This window comes from Anabas testudineus, chromosome 18 (assembly GCF_900324465.2).
Source record: "Anabas testudineus chromosome 18, fAnaTes1.2, whole genome shotgun sequence".
NCBI lineage: Eukaryota > Metazoa > Chordata > Actinopteri > Anabantiformes > Anabantidae > Anabas > Anabas testudineus.
The window spans coordinates 7,799,966-7,824,089 of record NC_046627.1 but is presented as its reverse complement, the minus strand read 5'-3'; the positions used below and the strand labels follow the sequence as shown (position 1 = coordinate 7,824,089).

The window sequence follows — 24,124 nt, the reverse complement described above, 5'->3', positions numbered from 1 at the left end:
CTGGCTGGCTCTCTTCCCGGATCTCGACTCCTCCGTCGCGGGGACGCGCCCGCAGCTCACACGCACACACCCGCGGCGCGGCCAGGCCACCGGCCAGCCTCTGTCCCCCCTGTCCGGTCTCCGTCTCCTCTATTTAAAAGTCCACTGTCCGGTAAAACCTCCCGGTTCGCCGGTAAACTCCCCCCACGAACACCGGCCCGGACCAACCAGCGGATTGTTACCGAGTTTCAGCGACTAGTTCGGGGCCGGACCTGCCGTGATTCACCGCCCAGGAGCCGCGGGCCTCGACTTTCTCCGACTTGGTTCCGCTCGTTTCTTCTTCCGCCGGTTCACCGGACGCGGACTTGGGTCCCGGGACGAGTCGGGACCCTCCGCCGCCGTTAAACCGGACGAGTTGAACTTTTGTACCAACGTGACGCTGACCGACCCAGCAGCGCCCCCTCGACCCAACTCTCCGCCTGGGTGTCCGGCACCGACAGGCCCGGACCAGACCCCGACCCCGGACCACGGCTGGACCCCCGGCTGCTCCCTCCGCCCGGTTCCCGGTTGTTAGTTGTTTGTTTGTTTGTTGTTTTGTTTCGTGAACCGAGAAATGGGGACTGTGTGAACGGATCAGCGCGTGGCTTCCACGAGACTGACGGTTTCCTCCGGTCCGGTAGAGGTGAGTCCCCCCCGGTCCGGGTCCTCCCGGTCCGGGTCCTCCCGGTCCGGGTCCTCCCGGTCCGGGTCCTCCCGGTCCGGGTCCCGGTGATATACTGGGCCTGTGTAATAATAACGTAATATACAGTAATAGTAAGTAACTAAGAACAGTGACTAAAGTACTGTACCTAAGTACATTGAAGTACTTGCTACGAGTATTTTTTACTTCAAACTGTGTTCTCGAGACACATGTGGACACATCTGTACTATTTCAAATACTTTCAGTATCAGTATCTCACCCTCCTAGTGGAGTACTTTACTTACAGTAAGTTTGTACTTTACAGTAAATTTAGAGTGTGTACTTTGTACTTCAGCTTGAGTAAATAATTAGAGGTACTTCTGCTTGTTATTTAGTACTTTTTAAAGTGTTGATTGGTGTAGTTAGTTTAAAAAATAAATAATAACACATGAAGAGATCATATAAATTAATAATTACCATTAATTAGTAGTTTTTCTTCTAATTATAATATTAGTATACTCATAGTAAAGTAATATTTAATATATTGTTAGAAACTAGGGAATAATCTCTGTTGACATATACTTATACTGTTTATTTTATTGTTTTATTAGTACGCTCAATGTTGGCAGTATAGCTCAGTGGTGAACATAGTACTTCATTCTTTTACTTAATCTAAGTAGTTACCAATACCACAATAAGTAAAAAAAAACACTACATTAAAAATGTATGGAAAACATGTCAGAGGTAAAAGTACTGCAGAATGACACATTTATAGTATTTAATGTTACATTTAAGGAACTTCGACATGCTGGTAAATAATAACTACAGTAGTTACCTCTGAAATATAGTTAGGAAAAGTATGAAGTATAGTTTATAAAGTATAAATAAGTTAGTACTGTAATTAAGTACTAACTTACATTAAGTACTGTAAAATGGAAAACTGAAGTAAAAATCTACACAAATACAGTACTTTTCACTGCAATTATATAAATATACCAAATACAAACTAAAATAAAGATTTGAGCCCTGTGAAGGTGTCGCTCTGGGTACCTGTGACGACATTTGTCATCAAATGTGAAAGAAACTGCTCTGATTTGCTAAAATACTGTTTGAACCTCATATTTTATTCCACAAACAATCAAAATATTATAAAACAAAGAAAATCAATTAATTGCTGCAGCTTCACAGACGATTAATTCAAACATGAATCAAACAACCAGCAGGTTGTAAGTAAGCAAGTAGCTTCATCCCGAGCAGCTACAACAGTGAATAGCTGCTTGTACTTCATAAATAACACTGACATGGCCATTATCCCACTTCAGTACCTTTACCTTTAACAAAAGTAGAAATATGGCAATAGATGATAAACACATCATACAAACCAGTCATGTTTTCATGATGTGTTTGAAGATATGTTTCATGTACCAACACCACCACCTGTGGATTTTTAAAGGTGCAGTAACAAAAACAGGGAGTGTTCGTATTCGTGTTCTTTAATTCACTGTTATTATGTCGACTTCTACTTAACATCTAAATACACGATGCAGACGTGGAGTATGTGGACATGTGATTCCAAAAACCAATCTTCATTGTTTACAAACTAACTAATTATGACTGTGCTGCAGCTTTAATATTTCTGTTCTCTGGAACTGTAGGGACGAACCAGACGCACTGGGGTGTCCACATGCTTCTGACGATCAGAGCAACATTTAGAGGCAACATTGCTGTCAACAGAGGAGCAGAGATCCACGTTCAGTGCACACTGTTCGTGTTGCTAACGTTAGCCTGAGTGGCTAAAGCAGTTCTCAGCAGGCATCTCAGCTATCTGCATGTGTGTTGTGTATTTATAGCTGCATGTTGTTTGGATTCTGCTCTGATGTTATTAGGCAACAGCACAAAGTTGATAACACGAGTCGTCTGCTTCATAATGAGAGGCCTCGTTGTTTCCTTCACCTCCTCCAGGTGAGGAATGTTAAACGTCCCGTGCAGCACAAAGTGTCTGAGACGCTCCACTTGTTAGCATCTCAGTGGAAACACGAGTTAGCATCCAGGTTTAGCACTTAGCTCAGACCTTCCTCCACGTTAAGCGACTAAACTCACCTGAACTTTGTCTTTACATGACAATAAAAGCTGTTTTTTCCTGCTCCTCTCAGCTGACAAACATTGAGTGGTGAGGCGTGACACAGGCAGCTGACTGATAAAATCCTTGTTACATCACCATCTGATAAAATCAATACAAACACAGATGCAATGTGTTTGACTTATGTCGTCTCATTTATGTCAACAAGTCGAGGTTAAAGAGCAGAAATGAAGAACAGTTCAACAACAGGACAAATCAAAGTGATCAGAAACTGAACGTCACCTTCATGAAGGAGGATTTAAAGCAGGACGGTGTTGGTTTTTAACTGTGCAGCTGTTTTTAGTGACATGGGCAGAGAGCATCACTGTAGTGGGATATTAAGTTCACGAGATGGCAAAGTAGAAGTGCTTTGTTTGTTGCTTGCACGGCTGAGTGAAGCAGACGGTGCAGCAGTTTTAACAAATGTGACCCTTGAACTCAGCAGGACGTCCATGGATTTGTTTTAAAGTTAAGAAAGAACAGTGGATGTAACGTCACCACTGGACTTCATCCAGCTGTGCCTCTTAGCAGCCTACACACACGAACAGGGTTTGTGATGCTCGAATAAATGGATTCATCGTATTATACCACTCCTCTTTTTAATGATTCTCTATGGAGAAAATGCTTTTTGGGCCAGTGAGGGGCATTTTGGAGCAGAAACCACCCTAGTCATGTCCTCAGAACCCGGGAAGCATTTCAGCACTTCCTGTATCCCTGTCCTGAAGTCACTGGGTTTCTGGTGAGATGCCTGAAATGAGCTCTGTTAACACAGTTTTTCCAAATACTAGTTTCCAGGGCGACTTTCAAAAAGCTGTCAGTGTCGCTGTCATACTTGATTAGTGATTGGTCCTTAAACTACACACATTTAGCTTTGATACTAGAAAAAGTTGAGTCCTTAAATGTTGAGTTGTTAATAAAAGTTTAAACTAAGACATTTAACTAAACAGCCGATGTCTTCGTTCCAAAAGAGCCAATGAAAAAGATTTCACAAAGGACTCAAGGGGACTTGAATGGGATGCTAATTTGTCTAGATAACAGTATTTCCCAGGGCATGTGAAGGCAGCACGTGGTCATTGTCATGTGCACAAGACGTAGAGTCGAAATCAAACAGTGTCAGAGAGTAAAATGTTCTTCAAACTGGGCGTCGGGTCGAGCTGATGGCTAAGTTTAGCTCAGTGTGTGTGTGTGTGTGTGTGTGTGTGTGTGTGTGTGTGTGTGTGTGTGGTATGAAGACCGTTCATTATCACATTCCTTTAAAGAGGCCTACACATGGGAACCAAGTTTGTCTGCGTCAGACCTTCTTCACATGGCTGTAATCACATCATCACGGTGATCTAACGTGTTCACCTCTGATCAATAATCAATCACCAGCAGCCGGAGTATCTGTAGATACCACATTAAACATTAATTTAACTATTTTCTTAGGGTTGTAGTTTACATCTGTCTTCATCTGTCGGTGTTATTTCCTTTAATAAAGTGGCAGACGAAGGTGGAGATGAACAAACACGCTGGTGCTGCAGGAGTCGGAGCACATGCAGCTGATGGAGGAGGTTACATTAGAGATTAGATTAAATCTGAACACACAGGCAGGAGACAAAGTCAGATTTGAGCTAATCTAGTTGCTATTGTGGCAAGTTTAGCTTTTCTCCGGGGTGATTTTCTCATATTCTGTTGATAAAAGCTGATTCAGTGAAGGAGTTTTTAAAGACTTGATGATGTAAAAATGCCTCTGAACTCCAACTGTGCTGCTCGCATGAGCTGTATTCATTAAACGTGGGCTCTGTTTCCACACGGTGTGACGACTGTTGTGTAATTTCTGGCTCTTTCTGCTGCAGCTCGTTGGCTAACGGACGGTTTCAGCTGCGAACCTTCATCCACAGCAACTTTTCCCCTTTGAAGCTCTGCAAACTTTTGTGTTTCTGTCTTGTCCTGTGTGTTTAAACAGCTGGTTAGTTTGTCTAACAGACAGCAGATTTACAACTAGCTGGGCCTGTTTCACCACACGCTGAGTGTGTGTGTGTGTGTGTGTGTGTGTGATGGGATGCCTGTGATGTGATGTCAGCGTTTCTGCCCGTGCTCTGTGGTATGCAGGCTGCTCGCTCACCTAGACACACACACAATAAGATTACAGCACAATCCTGTATCTGTGTCCTCCATCTTGTCTGTGTGTGTGTGTGTGTGTTTGCTGTGTTGCTGACTTGAAGCTGTGTTGACAAAGCAAACACACACACACAAACACACACACTGTGTGTGTTTGTGCTGTAGGAACATTTAAAACATGTTTTCAATCAGCTGAATCTGGAACCAGTATCAAATCCGAATCCCTCTGAGTTCTTTATCAAATTGAATTCAGTTTAGTTTTTTATCATTTTCAGATTTATTAACCAAAAGTCAAAGGTTGAGTTTAGGTCAGTGACCAAAGAGTTTATTTTAATGACTAAATCAATCAGTCAATCAATGAGAATGAGCTGAAATATTGATTATTGAGTGATACGTTAAAAAACAGCTGGAACAAACTGATCTTTACACCCAATTGTTCACAGACGGCTTCATTCAAATAATGGAACAAATAAATAAAAATAAAGGATTCAGTGAGTTGAATCGTCCGACTTATAATGATTGGCTGTTCAGCCGAGCGAATCACTGCGTAGGAACAGAAAATGACTTTTCAGGCGGACTCTCCATTAGCAGTCCTCGGTCTTCTTCTGCTTTTACTTTTTAAATAACTAATAAAGATTTCCGGGCCCCTACAGCTACAGAAAGTTAAATCCTAGTACTACTTACTGACCCAGACGAAGTTGACGTTGCCTTTTAATTACATAGACACAGTAACACAAAAACAACACAGTATCGTGATACTGAAGCTTACTGATATTTTCTTACACCACTAATCCGCCTCCAAACGAGCTCCACTAGTTTCTGCTGTTGATCATTTGCTCAGACGTTGAGAGCTCGTGTCATGTCGCTGTTCACTTTTTAATCAGACCTCTGTGTGTGTTACTGTAATGTGCTGTTAGCTGGTTTTACTTTAACACGATTAGTTCCAGTGGCTGAACTAACAAACCCAAGCAGAGACTGAGAAACCAGGCAAAGCTACTCTAGAGGCCAGTTCCTGTTTTGTTGTTCCAGGTAAATCCCTGATATTTATGAACTCATCAGATCGACTAGTTTTGGCGCCAGGTTGGATGCTTTGATTTCCACTGCACCCACACACACAAGAGTAAAGGAGGATACTGAAGAGTGTGATTATTGTTACTTACTATGTGGCTGGAGAGTGTGACACAAGCAACCAAAGTCAGGAGAGTTCACTTCAGAGTTCAGACGACTGTGGTTAATGCTTCTATGTGATCAGTGTGTAGTGTTTTTACACACATCATGTTTTGGTATCGCCTCAGTTTAGCTTGAACCTCGACAGAGGTGATACCAAAAAAGCACCAAGTGCTCCCCTCCACATTTTCCAGAATGAGCGGGGTCGAGTTGATCTGATACCACGTGGTGGAAAAGCACTGTTAATCGACTTAGTGTGGAGGACCTGCAGGTTCCTCTCAGGGTTTGTGGCTCCAAAACATGAATCAACATGTGGCACCAACAGAGCTCAAATGGCTGCAAGTGATTTGATGCTTGTTGTTTATTGTCACATGTGAATGATGCACTGGGCCTTGTCGACACCACTGTATATCTCTGTTATGGCACCACGTTCTCTGCAGAGAACAGCGCCATAGCACGAGGAGGTCGTCCACAGACCTCTTGTTTAACCACATTTTATATTATATAACCACTAAGTTGGAAATGAAATCAAAAGCACAAGAGATCAGAGTTACAGTAGCAGCAGGAATGACGATGAGCAACATCAGATGGAACAAACAGTTGAGGGAATGAATTCAACTCAGTTTAGATCGGTAAGGCTCGTTTTCAGTCTTGTGACGATCGTGGAACATCAGAATAACATTTATGTAACATGATGGTTGTTATCGCTGTGACTCTTCTGGGGCTCGGCAATGACTTCAGTGACAAAAATGTTTTCACAGCTCAAAGGAAAACTGGACAAAGTGTAATGATACGCTCACAACGTACTGCAGGCATGGGGCAATTGGAATAGTGACGTCAAAGAAAACTAACGCCTGCATAAGGACCCATCTCCTATCTGCAGTCAGAGTGCAGATGGGATTTTCAATTTAACCAGTACAACCTGGCTTAGTTCGACTGATCCACTACGTCTAGCCGCATCTGAAGGAAGATGTGTTAAAAGCTTATGATTAGGATTAATTGAAAATGTATTAACTGAACACACTCCATTATACTGTACGTGCCCTGATGGTTTATTACACCAAAATAATAATTATTAATAAAATAAAAAATAACAATCCACCAACACCAACTAACAGGATTAAAGTGTGATCCAAGTTGTAATAAAGTGGATTTAATTTAAAAAAGTGATTAAGGTGAGCGAGTCCGTCCTACTGGAAGACTGAGGAACACCTGCGAGTCATAGGAGTGTCTGCGGCCAGTGCGGCCACTACTTCATTTGTTTGTTTTTGCATTAGCATCCTGGGCGTCGTCTGTGCTGCTGAAAGAAACAAATCTCAGAGAGGCTGCAGAGGAAGTGTGAGAGGACTGCAGCCGGGCAGATACTGAAACATTAGCTGAAAAACTACAGAAACTAATAATAAAAAGAAAAATTATGGTTTAGACTGTAGTTTGGACAAAATCAGATATTTAACTCATAGTCTTAAATACAGTGAGGGATGTTATAAATCATCTGCACGATTATTTGTCTTGACTCTACGTCAAGTCTACGTGTGTCTATGTTAATAATGGAGTTTGACTCACTGATGTGCTTTTAATAGATTGGGGACAATAGAGAAGCTCTGTGGCTCAGGGGAATAAGATAGCAGACTTGAACAGCATGTGTAACACTGACACCGTCTCTATCGGGGCGTTTCCACTGTGGGAACTTTCCCAGAGCACCAGAAACCTTTTGAGGAACTCAGGAACTGAACCAGAGGAACTGGGGGGCACTGTTCACTTCAAGTGCACAAAGAACACCGTGCTCTGGGGATCTAGGTGGTTCTTTCCAGAGTTCAGGAACTGTAGGGGCGGAGGCTACACGGACGGATAAACTGCACAGAACTCATCAATAACACGGTCACAGCCCTCACTTCTTTGTGTCTTTGTCTTCTGTGGACACTCGTTGACGTGACACATTCTCTAGCATCTTACCCTAAACCTAAACATCAGCGCTTCATACCTAACCCAGCCCTAACCCTTAGAGAACCCTTTGGAAGTATACGGGGCAAAATGTTCTCACCGTGATGGCACAGGACAAAAATGTGTCCACACAACGACATAAAGACGTGTACACACACTCAGTAACGTTATCTGACAAGGTGTTTTCCCATGAGTTTAACTGTGTGGGTTTAAAGGCCTGAGGTGTGGGCGTCCAACAAAGGCCAACAAAGACAAAGAGAGTGAGAGAGAGAGAGAGAGAAAGAGAGAGAGGGGGGACATGATAAATGAAAGAAAAAAGAGAGAGAACGGGCATTAGAAAAAGGAACTGAGAGATGGAGACACACCGAGGCAGAAAAAGTATAAAAGGAGACAGCTGTGCAGCTTCCATAGCGACAAGGAAACACATAACAGAGGACAGGAATGTAAAGAGAGAGAGAGAGAGGGTAAAAAAATGTGGAAACATGAAAGAAGGAGGAAGGGAGAGAAGGAAAGAAGAGGAGGAGGGGTTAGGGAACGTTAATGATAGGAAAAGAGAGCCTGAATGTGCAAGATAAGTTAGAGGAGAGGACAAAAAAGTGGAAAGACATGATGATTATAAAGGAGGGGGAGTAAGAAAAAGGGGAAAGAAAAGGTAAGAGAGGAGGAGAGCAGGAAGAAAAGGAGGAAAAAGAGGAAAGGAGGTTGTAAAATGAGGAAAAAAAGAGGAGGAGAAAAGTGGTTTGAGGAGTTGAGAAAGGAAAGAGAGAGAGAGTGGATTGTGTGTTTCAGAGTTCTGCTCTTTGTACGTAGGTAATCCAGATTATAAGGTTGGTTCTCTGCCACATGTCTGAAAATGTAAAAGTTACTGACAGAGAACTGGCTCAAAACGTGGTATTGTGAAACAACTTGGTTGATTTATTTATCATTTTATGTTAAAATACGCAGATTATTTGTCACCTGTTGGCATCATATCACCATTTTGAATAATTTTCTACTGTGAAGAGTTATATAAAAAAAAAAATATATATGTAGGTAGAATAAAATTTAACACTTAAAGAAGAACTGTTGACATTAAGGTGAGGTTTTGTCACTTGAACACCACCTTTTATTAAAAGATGAGCTACAAACTGTTCTCAGGGTAAAGCTGCTCTTTGTGACTTGTGACTCACAGCTTATGATTCATAGTCTGCGATAAAGGTTTAGGAAAAACTGTGGTGCTGAATCTAGAGCAACATAAAAGCAGTGAAAGACAGAAAGACACTTAAAATGAGACCTTTGTTCATGATTGTGTTTCACTGCTGCATTCTGGGAGAGTTCCCAACACACTGACCTCATGTACCTGCAGTCACGTCATCTTCTTAATGTGAGAGCCCAGTGTTACTGAAGATCAACACAACAAGGGGATAAGATGAACCCGGATTAATGTAGCCTGGATTAGATAAACATCACAGTTTGATGACACACAAGTGAAATGTTCTCATTGTTCCGTCCCCAGGTGGAGTGGGTGAAGCTGAATGATGGCGGGTGCGTCAGTCAAAGTGGCGGTGCGGGTCCGCCCGTTCAATTCCCGAGAGATCGGACGCAATGCCAAGTGTGTGATCCAGATGCAGGGAAACAGCACCTGTAAGACACTGTGACACACACACACACACACACACACACGACTGATCAGTAGTGGTCTCAGAGGCTGAGAAGCTGTCTTTAAAAGTCCTGAGAGGTGGTTTATAGACATGTCCTCCTCCTCTGAGACCACTACTGGAGATCCTTCTTTTGACATGACGTTTGCTGAGTGAGGTTTTCATTCTTCACATCACATTCTGTCTGTGTTTAGACACTGTACAAAGCTTCACTTTTGCACAGATTCAGAGCTGTGACTTGTCATTTTAATGTGAACTTGAGTTGATAAAACTCACAGGGACAAAGGAGTTAACGTTATCAATGTCACTAAATGGCTTGAATTTAAAGTCCGGCATAGAAAACGTGCAGAATGTTAAATATAACCTATTTATTAAACATTTCATTACTTGTTGTGTCTCAAATAGTAGCATTTGTACTACATTTAATATCCTGCGTTTTCCCAGTCCCAGTCTTCCTATGTTGGAGGTTTGCATAATTTAAAAAAGGCCTCAGCAATCCCAGAATGCCTCTGCTTGTCACGTGAACCTGCTATTTAAACACCCACAGTAACACACACATGAACATGCTTATTAATAGACTTTGCTGCAGCAGGATTGTTTTAGCAGCCGTCTGAACACGCTCTCTGTCCACGCAGATATTTATACATTGAACTTGTTAATGACGGACGTAGTCAGAGTCAGATGTTCAGTGAGCGTTGGGGTGGACGTGTGCAGATTTCACCTTCATGTGTGTCTGTCTACATGCTGCTGGCCGTGGGCTGCATCACAAAAACTAGACGAACAAGGTCGAGGCTCTGCTTGTTTTTGATTATTTGTCTGTCCCCTTCCAGGTATCTCAAACCCCAAACAGCCCAAAGATGGAGCCAAGAACTTTACCTTCGACTACTCGTACTGGTCTCACACAACGGTGATCACACACACTCTCTGACATACACTTTGAAAAATGATTCGTAGTTGCACAGACAGTATAATAACCAGAAGTGTGTGTGTGTGTGTGTGTGTTTCTGCAGACTGATGACCCCAGCTTTGCGTCTCAGAGGCAGGTATATAAGGACATTGGAGAAGAGATGCTGCTGCACGCCTTCGAAGGTAAAATAACCATATGTGTCAGCACTGAGCTACACAACATCATAACAAAGATGAAAATAAAGATGTCAGCGTGATGCTAATATGATTTTACAATGAATGCTAATGCTAAATATCTCAATGATGTTGCAACAGGGGTTAATACTAATAACAATTATGTTACAGATTATATTGTGGGTGCAAAAAAACACTAATATTATTGGTGTCAGCACTCAGGATGGTTATGAATATGCTCATGCTACGTATGCTAATGACGCCTGTTTGAGACTTAATTTGGGAAAACATGTAATCTGCTCTCAACACACATGGGTCTCGGTAGTATCTTTTAAAATTATGTGTTGCTGATGTGAAACCTTGATAAATAGTTAAAGGTCCGGTTGTTCAGCTGTTTTGTCAAATTGAAAACAGGATAAACAGTAACTGATATTATTGTTGTTTTCCAGGATATAATGTGTGTATTTTTGCATACGGCCAAACTGGTGCAGGAAAGAGCTACACCATGATGGGAAAACAGGAGCCTGGACAGGAAGGGATCATACCACAGGTACAGAAACTGTTAAATGGAGAGAGACACTTAAAAAAGTGACTTAGTTATTTAACATCATTTGTTTATCATCTGCTGATGAACTGTGTAAAAATGTATTTTTTCCAATGGGACTTTTGAATGTAAAACAAAAAAAAATCTACCAATTGTTCTGTAATGACAACAAGCTGATAAAACTAAGTTAAGGAACCGTGGGCTGCATTTTTTACTGTTTAGTAAGTCCGACCCAACTTACATTACTGTTCTTTTCCAGAAAAATAACTTGGATTTGACCCACAGAAGCACATTTTGAGAAATCTGAAGCTTATTTTTAATGAGTTATGGAGAAGAGCTCCTCCCGAAGGTAGCAGCATAAAAAAAGTGGAAACATTTTAATGATATGTAATCTGCAGAGGAGATTCCTGAGCCTTTTCCTTCTTCATGATTTAACCCTCAACAGAAGAATGTAGGAGGAACACTCTGATGTGTAGTGTTGTTTTTTAGAGGCCACAACAGTATGATGGTGTTTTTCTACTGTGTGACACAGCCTCATATTAACTCTACTCCTTTTTTTATAAAGATGAGTAGAGTTGAGTCAAGTTGAATCAACACCAGGCAGCAAGGGAAACACTATATTATGTGTAATTATGAACTGAATCTTTGTTATTTTAATGATTGAATCTGATCAGTGATCCCGTGTCTCTGTTTTCAGCTGTGTGAGGAGTTATTTCAGAGAACAGGAGAAAACACAGATCCCGACCTCACCTACTCTGTGGAGGTAACCCCGCTCTAATCTGTTCTGTCAAACTGATCTGTTCAGTAAGTGCCGAGCGACTGAACGCTGTCTCCTCCGTCTCCAGGTGTCCTACATGGAGATCTACTGTGAGCGAGTTCGGGATCTGTTGAACCCAAAGTCCCAGGGCACTCTGCGGGTTCGAGAGCATCCAATCCTGGGGCCGTATGTAGAGGACCTTTCCAAACTGGCTGTGACCGGATTCACAGACATCCGCGACCTGATGGACGCCGGCAACAAAGCCCGGTCAGTCCTCCTCCTGTGGATAGTTTCCATCAGCACAGATCCAAGTATTTCTACTAATCAAATTGGAATCGGAACTAAACAAGGCTGAAGTTTGTGAAGGAAGTGTGTTTGTTGGTGCTGAACATGTGCTGAGCTCATGACTTCATCGTTATCTGGTTAATATAGTTATTTTATTGATGAATGCACTAGTTGGTCTAAGTAGTATTACCAGAAATATAAAATGCCCATCAGAAGTTCAAAGTGACCTGTTCAACACCTTGTTTTGTCAAATTAAAGACACTAAAAATAAAGTGCAGAAATATAATTCTCTCACGTAACTGATTCATCGTTTGACATATTTATCTATCAAATAGTTTCATGCTGTTATATACAAGCTTTGAATCCCAAACTTGTCCTTAACGTAAACAGAATTATTCACCTATTGAGTCTGTGATCGATTATTTACGCCCAGTTATTAATTACAGGACGGTTGCTGCCACGAACATGAATGAGACGTCGTCCAGGTCACACGCTGTCTTCACCATTGTCTTCACTCAAAAACGACGGGACCAGATGACGAGTCTGGACACGGAGAAGGTCGGTGTCCTCTAAGTGGTTGTGAGAACTCTGTGTTGTACATGTGAGGATCCAGTACCTTTAAATTAAAGTGCCACCTCACACTGGTGCTGCTAACTTTCTCTTCAGGTCAGTAAGATCAGTCTGGTCGACCTGGCTGGAAGCGAGCGAGCTGACTCATCTGGGGCAAAGGGCACCAGGCTGAAGGTCAGAGTTGGCTCGACTTAAATCTCAACAGTGTCTATGAACATACTCACGTTCACTGTGCCTTTATTTGATACCTACTGTGTGTTTGTTGTACAGGAAGGAGCAAACATCAACAAGTCCCTGACCACATTAGGAAAAGTGATATCAGCTCTTGCCGAGATGGTAAGTCAGCACACAGTCGATGTTTGAAAGTTTCTAACACAGAAAAGTGAAGCTGCTGGTTCTTGTTTTATGATGAATGACGACTTTTCCTCTTCCGCCCCCAACAGCAGAGCAGCAAGAAGAGGAAGAGTGATTTTATTCCCTACAGAGACTCTGTTCTGACGTGGTTACTGAAGGAAAACCTGGGTAACTACAGCTACTATAAGGGACACTATAACCACTGGAACAAGTGTTGGTGATAACATTAAACTTTTAATGTGCTTTATTCCAGGGGGGAACTCTCGGACGGCCATGATTGCTGCTCTAAGTCCTGCTGACATCAACTATGAAGAAACACTGAGCACTCTGAGGTCAGATACTGACGTGTCCTATGTTTTAACATGTAACCTCCTGACAGCTCCATTGTAAGGGTGAGATAAATCCACTTTAATCTAATCTAACTCTGTCCCAAATGGTTCCAGATACGCTGACCGGGCCAAACAGATCCGTTGTAACGCTGTGATCAATGAAGATCCAAACGCCAAACTGATCAGGGAGTTGAAGGACGAAGTAGAGAGACTGAGGAACCTGCTGTTCTCCCAGGGCCTGCAGGAACTGCTGTGCAATACCAGTACGTGTAAATATACAATTTATACAGTATAATAATGGTATCCTGGAATAAAATAAATGTTGGATAGTACAACAAGTACAAGTAAACGCATATACTGTTAACTTAGATAACTGTGATATCTACAAATTATAAATACATTAAACTGGTAAACAACTAATCGATTAGACTGGTATACACATTACTCTGTATTGATTGTACTTGTATATGCACAAATAAATATAGAGATTATACTAATATACGGACACATACACACACACACAATATACTGTGTAGTACACACTGGTGCATAAACATAATATATGTATCATACTGTGCACGCTGTGTACAATAGACTGGGGCACATACTGTACATAATAGTATGCATATGTAGCAATAATAGTATACACACAGTACTAAAAAGTGAATTACTAAAGTACTAGATACACTATACTGGTGTTTACTCATACATTCTACATAGTAGTATACTCATACAGTAATAATGACACACACATTACATTATTATACACATAGCAAATCCGTTATACTGGAAAACAGAATAAAACAAGTTGTTAAATACGTTTTATGCAGTATATTGTACTTTTTATACTTGTACTAGTATTTACACAGTATATACTAATACACACATGTAATACTCATCATGTATAAACTGATTAACTGTATTTCAAGTGGGGTGTGTTTTATTTGAGTTTGGTATGTATGTTATGTCTATGTGCGGCATGTTTAGAGGCGGGTATTTAAAGACAACGGCAACTGTGTGTGTGTGTGTGTGTGTGTGTGTGTGTGTGTGTGTGTGTGTGTGTGTGTGTGTGTGTGATATTTACAAGCTGTTCTTCACATAACCAGCATATCAGAGATTCCTTCTTGTTAAAACATGAAACCCAACTCTGTTCTGCTTTCTCTCCGTCTCTTAAAGTCAACAACAACGGCCCCAGCGGCGTCGCAGGTGTTGTCCCTTCGCCACTGCAGCTGGCACTCACAGCCAATGGGGTTGCAACTAAGAATGGCTCCGCCCCTCCAGGTAACTGTGTGTTTTGTTGACTTTATCCTAATTCCTACCTGATAAACAATCTGCTGTCAGCAGCTACAAGTGTTTTTTTTTTTAAACAAAATGTGTTTGTTTGTCTGCAGGTGAGCAGGTTGAACCGGCGACGGCAGGTGACGCACCTGCTGATCCTGAAAACCTGACTGTGGATGGAGAGGAGGGAGAAGAGGCAGTTGCCACGGAGACCATCAGTAAAGAGGAAGCAGCGGAGAGACTGTTGGTAAGGCAGAGAGAGATAGTGCTGTTAGGCTGAAGATTGGAAATCATAGAACAGATGTGGCTCCTTACAACTGCAGAACTTGCTTAAGAATTTATATTTTTTAAAGTTTTCTTTGGTTCCAAACTAATCCCGTGATGTTTATCTGTACGTCCTCGATTACACTGCAAACAGAAGCAGATAATAAACAATTCAGCTACTTTTAATAGGGACAGTTACTACAAACTTTCTAAATTGCTGGTGAGTGTGTTGGAGATGACTTAATTTTATCTAATGGAGGCTCACACTGACTTTGAAACCTGGACCAACCCTGACGTTTTGTGTTCTAGGAAACTGAGAAAATCATCGCTGAACTAAACGAGACATGGGAGGAGAAACTGAGAAAGACTGAATCAATTCGCCTGGAAAGGTAACATCATAAACCTCGCTTTGTTTTTCATGTACCTCTAGTTAATGTTTAGCTTTAGTCTTAACTAAGCAAACAAAACTGAAACTATAGGACATGAAATGAGTCAGCGATATGTAGACTGACAATTACTGCGGCTTGATGAAAAGAGCGACAGACCCCTTTTTATAGGGCAGTAAATTGTTGGTACTGAGCTGGTTTATTAATATACAAGGTGCGCAGTTCAGCTAATGGCCGTAATAATGTGAGTTTCCTCCTTTAGTTTTATTCTGCAGACATTGAATTAATGCAATGTCGAGGCAGACATGAAAGATAACAATAATCACGCCTCTATTCACTCTTTCTCTGTGTCTTATCGCTCAGAGAGGCTCTGCTGGCTGAGATGGGAGTGTCCATCAAAGAAGACGGAGGAACGCTGGGCGTGTTTTCTCCTAAAGGAGTGAGTTTCTATCTGCTCAAATGTCAATCTCTTCATAAACTGCACTCTGTGTCAGTATGAGCCTCAATAGGAGCTATGTGTAACACCTGTTATGGTTATTTTCATATGTTCTTTGTCAAATGTAATAGAAAACTTTTTAATTTAAATGACAGATGTGTCATTTCATGTTTTTCTTCTGCTCCAGTAAAAACAGAACTGTGAATTTACTTTTTGGTTTAATTTCATCTGCACTGAGCAGCTGGAAGGCTGAGTCAGGATGAAAGAACGTCTTTTGTACGACCTGTAGTGAAGTAGAGTTTAATTATGCGGCGCTCGTCGCATGACTCTTCGTGTTGCAGACGCCTCACCTGGTCAACCTGAACGAAGACCCTCTGATGTCAGAGTGTCTTCTCTACTACATCAAAGAGGGATTCACCAGGTCAGACCCTGTTTTATGTTTAACGTAGAGCTGCAACGATCAGATATTCTCATAATTAGTTAAGTCAAGGTCGCTCTAAACCACACCTCTATTCTTGTTTTATTGATTGGGCTCCAGGTTTGCACCTGGCTCCAGTTGGTGTTTGATATGTTTGTTGATATTTGTGACTTTGGTGAAGATCTGATCATGTTTCATCACCAGTTTAATAAAAGCCCGGTTGTATTCAAATAATATGTAACATAGAAAATGGTTTGTATGTGTAAATAAACTCTGAATGTGTCTCTCTCTTGTCTGTCTCAGGGTGGGACAGCAGGATGTGGACATTAAACTGTCCGGTCAGTTCATCAAAGAGATTCACTGTGTGTTCGTCAGTGAGACCAACGAGCAGGGAGAAGGTGAGACACCTGTCTGTTTGTGTGTGCTCATATAATGAGTCAGTGTCGATAAACAAGTTAAACGTGTGGGGGGGTGTTCCTGTTCTAAAACATCAATCAGCATAAACACATCGAAGACAGAGAACAGACGTAAAAAATGAAAAACTCCCTGAAGGTGGCGTGCTGCTTAATTGTTTTTTTTTTAATTGATTTAAAATTTAGCGTTGCAGTGCTGCCCACTGTCCTGCTGTTGGTTTCCTGTCAGTGAGTGTGTTTACGTTGCCCCCATGTGGTCACATCTGCAGCTTCAGAGCATAAATCTTTAACTGTCTTTAGTTAAAACCTGAACCTAGAAACTGAAGATGCTTTTATTAGAGTCATTTTATTAATTAATTCAGTACATTTCTACTCCTCCAGGTTAACATTCATCAGATTGTATAAATAAATATATTTTGATTATGCTGTAGAGTTCTTGGTACTAACTCTCTTGTAGAATCTGTGTACTTTTACACATCAGCCTGGACCGCGTGCTGACAAACTAGTGTTTGACTGTAACAAAGTGAATAAATCCAGTGAACTGTGGTGTGAGGTTTATAATATATATATTTGAGTTATAAGATCAGGTGTGAGTGACTCTTTGTTTTTCTCTCTCTGTAAAAGCTGCCAGGAAATCTGTCAGGTATCGTTGAACAGTCACTGTTAGTAGCTGCCCTGGCCTGTGTTTCCTGTGCCTCCTCTTCCTCCTCCCATTTCCCTCCCCTGTGTGTGTCTGACTTTACCGAGCGTACAGATATTTGTGTGTTTTTACTTTAAGTCTTTTCTTCTTCTGTAGTCGTGGTGACTCTGGAGCCGCTGGTCGGAGCGGAAACGTATGTTAACGGGAAACAGATCAGCGAAGCGGTCATCCTCAAACAAGGTACCAGGGAGACTCAAACACATTTATTCTGCATTGTTCCAGATGTAAATAAATTATTTTGTCCTCTGGAGTCCAAACTCCTGAGTTTGATCTTCTAAGTTTTGAGAAAACTATTAATTCCTCTATTTTCTAACAGCAGACTAAAACATAAAAAGGTGTATTTTGAAAATTCCCTGTCTCCCTCTCTTCCTAGGGAACCGCATCGTGATGGGAAAGAACCACGTGTTTCGATTCAACCACCCGGAGCAGGCGAGGCTGGAGAGGGAGCGCAGCGTCACGGCTGAGCAGCAGGCGGAGCCGGAGGACTGGAACTACGCTCAGAGAGAGCTGCTGGAGAAACAAGGCATCGACATCAAACTGGAGATGGAGAAGAGGTAGAAAACCAGACCAGTAAAAAACTCCAACCGAGAGTTCTAGTTTCTGTCCTACATCATCAAGTTATGTAATTCCAACACAATTCACATGGTGTTGTAGGGCAAACTCTTTAAACCTGAAAGTCCACTGATACATTTAACTTAAAGCCTATGCGCTCCTCTTCATGACAGACTGCAGGACATGGAGACTCAGTACCGTAAAGAGAAGGAAGAGGCTGATTTGCTGCTGGAGCAACACAGACTGGTTGGTTTCTGTCAGTTTGTATTGATGTCACTTTACGTTTTGGCCGACAGTAGAACTCCAGTGTTAATCCTGTGTGTGTGTGTGTGTGTGTGTGTGTGTGTGTGTGTGTGTGTGTGTGTGTGTGTGTGTGTGTGTGTGTGTTCAGTACGCAGACAGCGACAGCGGTGACGACTCAGACAAACGTTCCTGTGAGGAGAGCTGGAGGCTGATCTCCTCGCTCAGAGAGAAACTACCAGCCAACAAGGTTTGTATAAGACCGTCTGTTTTGTCTAGATCAGAGCTTTAAGTTGGTTTGTCATCGGCCACATGTGCATGACAAACAGCTGCAGACGGAGAAGCCAGCAGAGAGCAAGAGGGGTTCATTTGAGAGTCTTAAACTGATTTCTGTCAGTGAGACCAGAGTAACTGTAACTGAAGGTCGATACCAGTTTGCAGTGAAACCATTAATGTACAGACAACTATCACTGGATTCATTTAGTCCTGATGAAAACCTAAAAACCTGATGATTCACAGGCAAAACGCAAACAGCAAAGAGGCTCTTCAGGAGCCACAGAAATCTGTTTGCTGTGGACAAAACTGATTTCTGACTTTGCTGCTCTGTCAATTTTTCTGTTCATGCAACTTGCTGCTTCTGGTCTGTGTGTGTCCAGGTGCAGTCCATAGTGAAGCGCTGTGGTCTGCCCAGCAGTGGGAAGAGGAGGGAGCCTCTCAGGGTCTATCAGATCCCTCAGAGGAGGAGGATCAGCAAAGACCCCAAACGTGTCACCATGGAAGACCTCCGCATGCAGGCCGTCAAAGAGATCTGCTACGAGGTCTCGCACACACACACCACATCTGTACATGGACCCAGCAGCATCTGCACAGAACTTGTTTTTAAATGTTCCTCTCTGTGTGGCGCCCCCTACAGGTGGCTCTGGGAGATTTCCGTCACTCCCGACAGGAGATCGAAGCGCTGTCCATCGTCAAGATGAAGGAACTCTGCCGCATGTACGCCAAAAAGGACTCCAACGAGAGGGAGAGCTGGAGGGCCGTGGCCCAGGACGTGTGCGACACCGTGGGCATTGGAGAGGAGAAGAGCCCCCCCACAGAGGAGGGAGGAGTTGGCGGAGGAGGAGGAGGGGGAGAGACGGGAGAGGGAGGACAGAAGGAAAAGGTGTATGACCTGAAGGCTCACATCGATAAACTGACTGATATCCTGGAGGTGAGTGATGTTACTAAGCAGCACATTTTAATTTAATCCGTTTGATTTAGGTGAGTCGGGAATGACACTAAACATCCTTTTTCCTGTTCTCTTCTGTCGTCTTGATCTCACTTTGATTAAACAAATGTCTCTGACTCCCTCAGGAGGTGAAGCTGCAGAACAACATGAAGGACGAGGAGATCAAAGCTCTGAGAGACAGAATGATCAAGATGGAGAGCATCATACCTGTTCAGGTGCGCTGACTCCTCCTGCTCTGTCAGCTCATCCTCGGTCTGTTTGATCGCCGTGTGACCACTCTCTGTTTTCCACTTGTTTCCAGGACGATGATGTGAACGGCGAAGAAGGCGAGTCTCCTCAGCAAGACTGGAGCGGGGCCAGCGACAGCCCCAACGTGCCGGAGGGCCGAGTTCAGCGGCTGATGGACGAGGACCCGGTGTTTAGGAGAGGACGCCTGCGCTGGCTGAAACAGGAGCAGCAGCGAATCCTGAACCTGCAGCAGCAGAACATCACCAAGAAACTACGAGGACAGAACCAAAACCCAGGTCCGAGGTTTACTGCTAAGTGAAGTTTCAGAACTATGTAGGAGACTTAACCTGGATGTGGTGTCGAGTGTGGTTTCAGGACCTGAAATTGATGTGTAGACTTTCTCGATCCAGTTTACTTACTTCATGTGTCTCCCCCCTCCTGCAGGTCAGAACTCTCCCACTGTCCCTGTTCATCTTCCGGGGACCGGCCGCTTCATCCCTCCCCAGGAGTGCAAGCTCAAATTTCCCTTCAAGAGTAACCCTGCTCACCGGTTGTCATGGGGACCAGCCAGTGCCGCCCTGCAGGCTCTTGGTTTTGCAGATGGAGGAGAAGAGGAGGGCGAGGCGAGGGAGGAGGGGGGAGGCGTGGAGGGTAAAGGTTCTCCTTCACCTCCTCCTCAGAGTCAGTCTCCTGCACTCTTGCCCCTCCCTTTCCCGCCTCCGCCACCCCGAATGCGCACCCCCAGCCCTCATCGTGCCTGGCAACATCGCAACCAAGGCAACCAGGGTAACCAAGGTAACCAAGTTGGCTTTCACTACCATCACCAGGGCAACAACCAAGACCACCAGCGCCGTTACCGCCGCAACTCTCTGGACAGCTCCACCCGAGGCAACGGTAACTACGACAACGACCAACATCATGGAGGTGGAGGCGGTGGTCACCAGGGGCGACCGAGGCAGAGGAGGGGGGTATCGCCAGGGGGGGACAGAGGAGGAGGAAGAGGTGGAGGAGGTGGAGGAGGTGGAGGAGGAGGGAGAGACAGAGACAGAGACAGAGACAGAGATGGTTTTTATTATAATCAACGGCAGCACCATCAGTTCCATCACCATCCCTACTTCAACCCCCACAGTGCACCATTCCAGCCAGGACCCCACCCCAACTACCACAGCCTGCCGCGCTCTGGCATCCTGCCCCCACCTGCTGACATGCTGCTTGGGGCGGGGCCACCACTGGCAGGGTGGGGCTTCAACACCCCACCCAGGATGAGACGGCAGTTCAGTGCACCAGACCTCAAAAACAACAACAATAACAACAACAACAAGGCGGCGCCCATCTGACCTCTGACCTGACAGCAGTCTTCTCTGATTGGCTGTGGGGGTGGTCCTGATGCTGTAGAGAATAGGCTGTGAGAATGTGTGTGCGTGTGCGTGTGTGTGTGCGTGCATGTGTGTGTGCACGCGCGTGTGTTTGTGTCAGCACTTTTACTACACTGACTCAGCCGGTCACACAACAGCTAATGTCACACACATCCTGTATCCTCAATCCTGCTGTGTTTTGTGTGTGTGGCTTCCTCCTAGCCTTTACGTTAGCACGGGTTAGGTGTTTTTAGGACAATGATTATTTTATTTTCTGTCAGGCTGCCAAACAGGATCAAAGTGTTCAATGTGATGATTTAGTTTTAATGATTTTATTGATTGATATTCTGATCTTGATCAGCTTTTTATAACAAGGTGCCTTAAAGTGTTAGCACTTGTTAGCACAAGCCTCCGGTTGAAGCTGTTTTGTTTTATTAGTTGAAGTTTGTTCTTCCTGGGCAGGATGGGTGTTTGTACTTAAATAGACTGGAGTTGTAGCCGCTGTTAGCCCAGGAGGCTAACTAGCCTCGTTCAGCCTGAGTGGTCTCTGTTAGCTTGTGCTAGTAGTCAGGAGTCAGTTAGCCTGAGCAGGGAGCAATGGATGACTAGTTAGCTTTTCAGGCTAAGGTGATGTGGTGAAGTGCTAGCAAAGGCCAAGTCCAGCACAGATGAAAGTATTATCTTAGCTTAGCCTAACCAAGAAAGCATTCATGTTATATGGGAATTACAGTTTACACTGCTTCAACCTTAAATCACCATGGTCGCAGTTTCAGACTCCAAGATTTAAAGACACCAAGACTATCTACAGTACTTTAACTTGGTATCTTGGTCTTGAGGGTGTATTTACTGTCTGGAAAAAAGCGACCTTATGGCATTCTAAAAGAAAACGTGAATGATTTTAACTGGACAAACAACCTTTAAATACATTTGATGAATTGTTGATTGAATTGAGTTAACTGAATCTTATTCATGAAGCAAGTCACATTTATGACCTGAGCGCTGTTGGAGTTCTCTCTAAGCTTGAAGCTTGTTTTTACTGCGTCTCCCATGTGACTTGAACGCTGCGTCGCTGAGTGCTACAAACCAAAGATTTGCTGTGGCGCCTCCTGCAGGAGAGCAGAGAGCTGACAGACAAACACTGCTGTAGAGAGAGAGATGGAGGGTGGACATGTTAGTGCTGAAAGACAAAGAGTGTGACGAGGTCGTAATGTCGAGACAGACTCGCGTGTTAAACCGTTTTAAAGTGTTGTGTGTATATTTGAAGTGTATCCTGACTTTTTTGTTTTTGTTTTTATGAAGATGAGTCTATTTTAAAAAACAGGCTGTGACATGCAAAAAATGCTCATGGTGAGTTCACGGTCTCTTGCAATTATGGGAAATATAGTAAGTGACACCTGACACGCGATGCCTCATGAGATATAGAAATACTGACTTATTGAACAGAAATGGGAGATGTAGTGAATACGATGGATTATAGTTAATGTAGGGCTGTGAAAGCAAGGAACTGTGGGAAATGTAGTATGAGACAGATGAGGAATAAGAGAAGGCAGAGAAGATGGAAGAATGAGATACTTGAAGGACTTTGAGATATGAGTTGTAGTAAGGGATACTACAATGTGCTCTGTGTGATATTTACTCTTGGAAGGATCTGACACTACGTTGTGTGATTATCGACAGCAGTTGTGACGAGAGGAGACGAGGAATAAACTGCTCTGACCTTCACAAGTTGTCAGGAAGTTGGAAATTGTGGCTTTTTTCTATTTGAGTAATTCATGTTGCATTTATTGTCACTTTAAAGACTGTTTTTCAACATAGTTACTGATGGTGGCAAATATTTTTCTAATGTTGTCAAGTTGAGGCTGCCATATGTTCCCACAACTTATCGCTGCCCAGAATAGTTGCTTATTGGTGCGTTCACTGCACCTCTGAAGTGTAGAAACTATCAGCCACAAATTTCCCACCTTGTACGTCAAACTGAACGCAGCATCGAAGTGTTTAATCTGCCCTGAATGACGACATGTTTACTGTTAGTAGGAGCTGGGAGTTAGCAGTACTGCCTAAACCCGCCCCCGTATAGAGCAAGGTATGGTGGGATATGGCGAGTCTTTGTCCTCCGTTACTTTCAGACCTTTACAAAGACAGGTTCAAACTGACTAATGGGAGCGCTCCCTGCGGCCACGCAGCCAGTCAGGGAGAGAGTTACCACAGTGATGATGACAAAAAAAAAACAAAAAACACGAGTGTGAAGTGAAGTGGAAGTGATTGTGATTGGCCTGAGAAAACATGACATCAGCAGAATTTTCTATCTGCCTTGTTTTGCTCTGTTGTCTCTGGAGTCGACCAATCAGGGGACAATCCTGATAACCTGCCGCCACCGCCGGGCTTGATGGGAAAATGTTTCCTTTTTGTTTATGCTTTTTACCTTTTCCATTTCCAGCTGCGATTGGCTGTTTTTGTCCTTTTTCCTTTTTTTCTCATTCTAAATATTTTAACTCTGCTTCATGGTGTCATCATCATTAATATGATTATTATAAAGTTATGATTAATATTGGGTTTTTTTGGCTGCTGCTACAAGGAGCTTCTTCGCCCTCGTGCAACCACCTGAGAGTGTGTTTGTGTGTTGGATGTCAGTGTGTGTCTTTCTGGGTTCATTTAGAATCATTATCTTAAGTTTGTTTTACTTCCTTAAGCAGATTTTACCGTTTTTCTTTTAATCGTTTGTTTAGTTTTTGCTATTTTGGAGATTTTTGAGGTGGAGGAGGGGCCTGGAAAGAGGGCGGTGCCATGGCGAATTCCAGGACACTCTAGAACTCCCCTCACTGAGTGGCCCCGCCCATTCCACTGCAGCTTTGCTCCAATCACAGCCTCGGAATCTGTGACATCACAGAGCGATGTCACTTCACGACTCTGTAACACAGGCGTGGACGCAACGACATCAAGGTCTAGCCCTCCTCCTATTGGCTGAGAGCCCCTCTGAAGTTTTTCCTTCTGTGTCTGTTGTTGTTTTTGTTGTATCAGGAACCAATCTCAGGCTCTACCTGCAGACAACATGTTGGCAATAAACTGTCAGTAAGAATGAAAAACTAAA

General features: G+C 43.2%; 1 protein-coding gene across 1 annotated transcript; it reads left to right on the top strand.

The window, feature by feature from the left end:
- Nucleotides 1-24,124, top strand: LOC113168217 (kinesin-like protein KIF1C). The gene is made up of 28 exons (XM_026369210.1): nt 1-661; nt 9,481-9,608; nt 10,453-10,529; nt 10,633-10,711; nt 11,152-11,252; nt 11,944-12,009; nt 12,092-12,270; nt 12,735-12,846; nt 12,955-13,032; nt 13,129-13,194; nt 13,302-13,380; nt 13,466-13,544; nt 13,656-13,804; nt 14,718-14,822; nt 14,933-15,066; nt 15,393-15,472; nt 15,833-15,908; nt 16,247-16,326; nt 16,627-16,721; nt 17,533-17,616; nt 17,810-17,990; nt 18,162-18,234; nt 18,380-18,478; nt 18,885-19,046; nt 19,142-19,435; nt 19,579-19,668; nt 19,755-19,977; nt 20,126-24,124. The coding sequence occupies exons 2-28, from the start codon at nt 9,500-9,502 to the stop codon at nt 21,016-21,018; spliced, it is 3,843 nt and encodes a 1,280-aa protein (XP_026224995.1). The 5' UTR covers nt 1-661; nt 9,481-9,499; the 3' UTR covers nt 21,019-24,124.

What these genes read in the sequence shown, in the direction of transcription:
- LOC113168217 (XM_026369210.1), top strand. Translation starts at nt 9,500, where the DNA reads ATGATGGCGGGTGCGTCAGTCAAAGTGGCGGTGCGGGTCCGCCCGTTC. An exon ending in GGAACTGCTGTGCAATACCA is followed by an intron (nt 13,805 to 14,717) that starts GTACGTGTAAAT and finishes CGTCTCTTAAAG; the next exon opens with TCAACAACAACGGCCCCAGC. An exon ending in TCAAAGAGATCTGCTACGAG is followed by an intron (nt 19,047 to 19,141) that starts GTCTCGCACACA and finishes CGCCCCCTACAG; the next exon opens with GTGGCTCTGGGAGATTTCCG.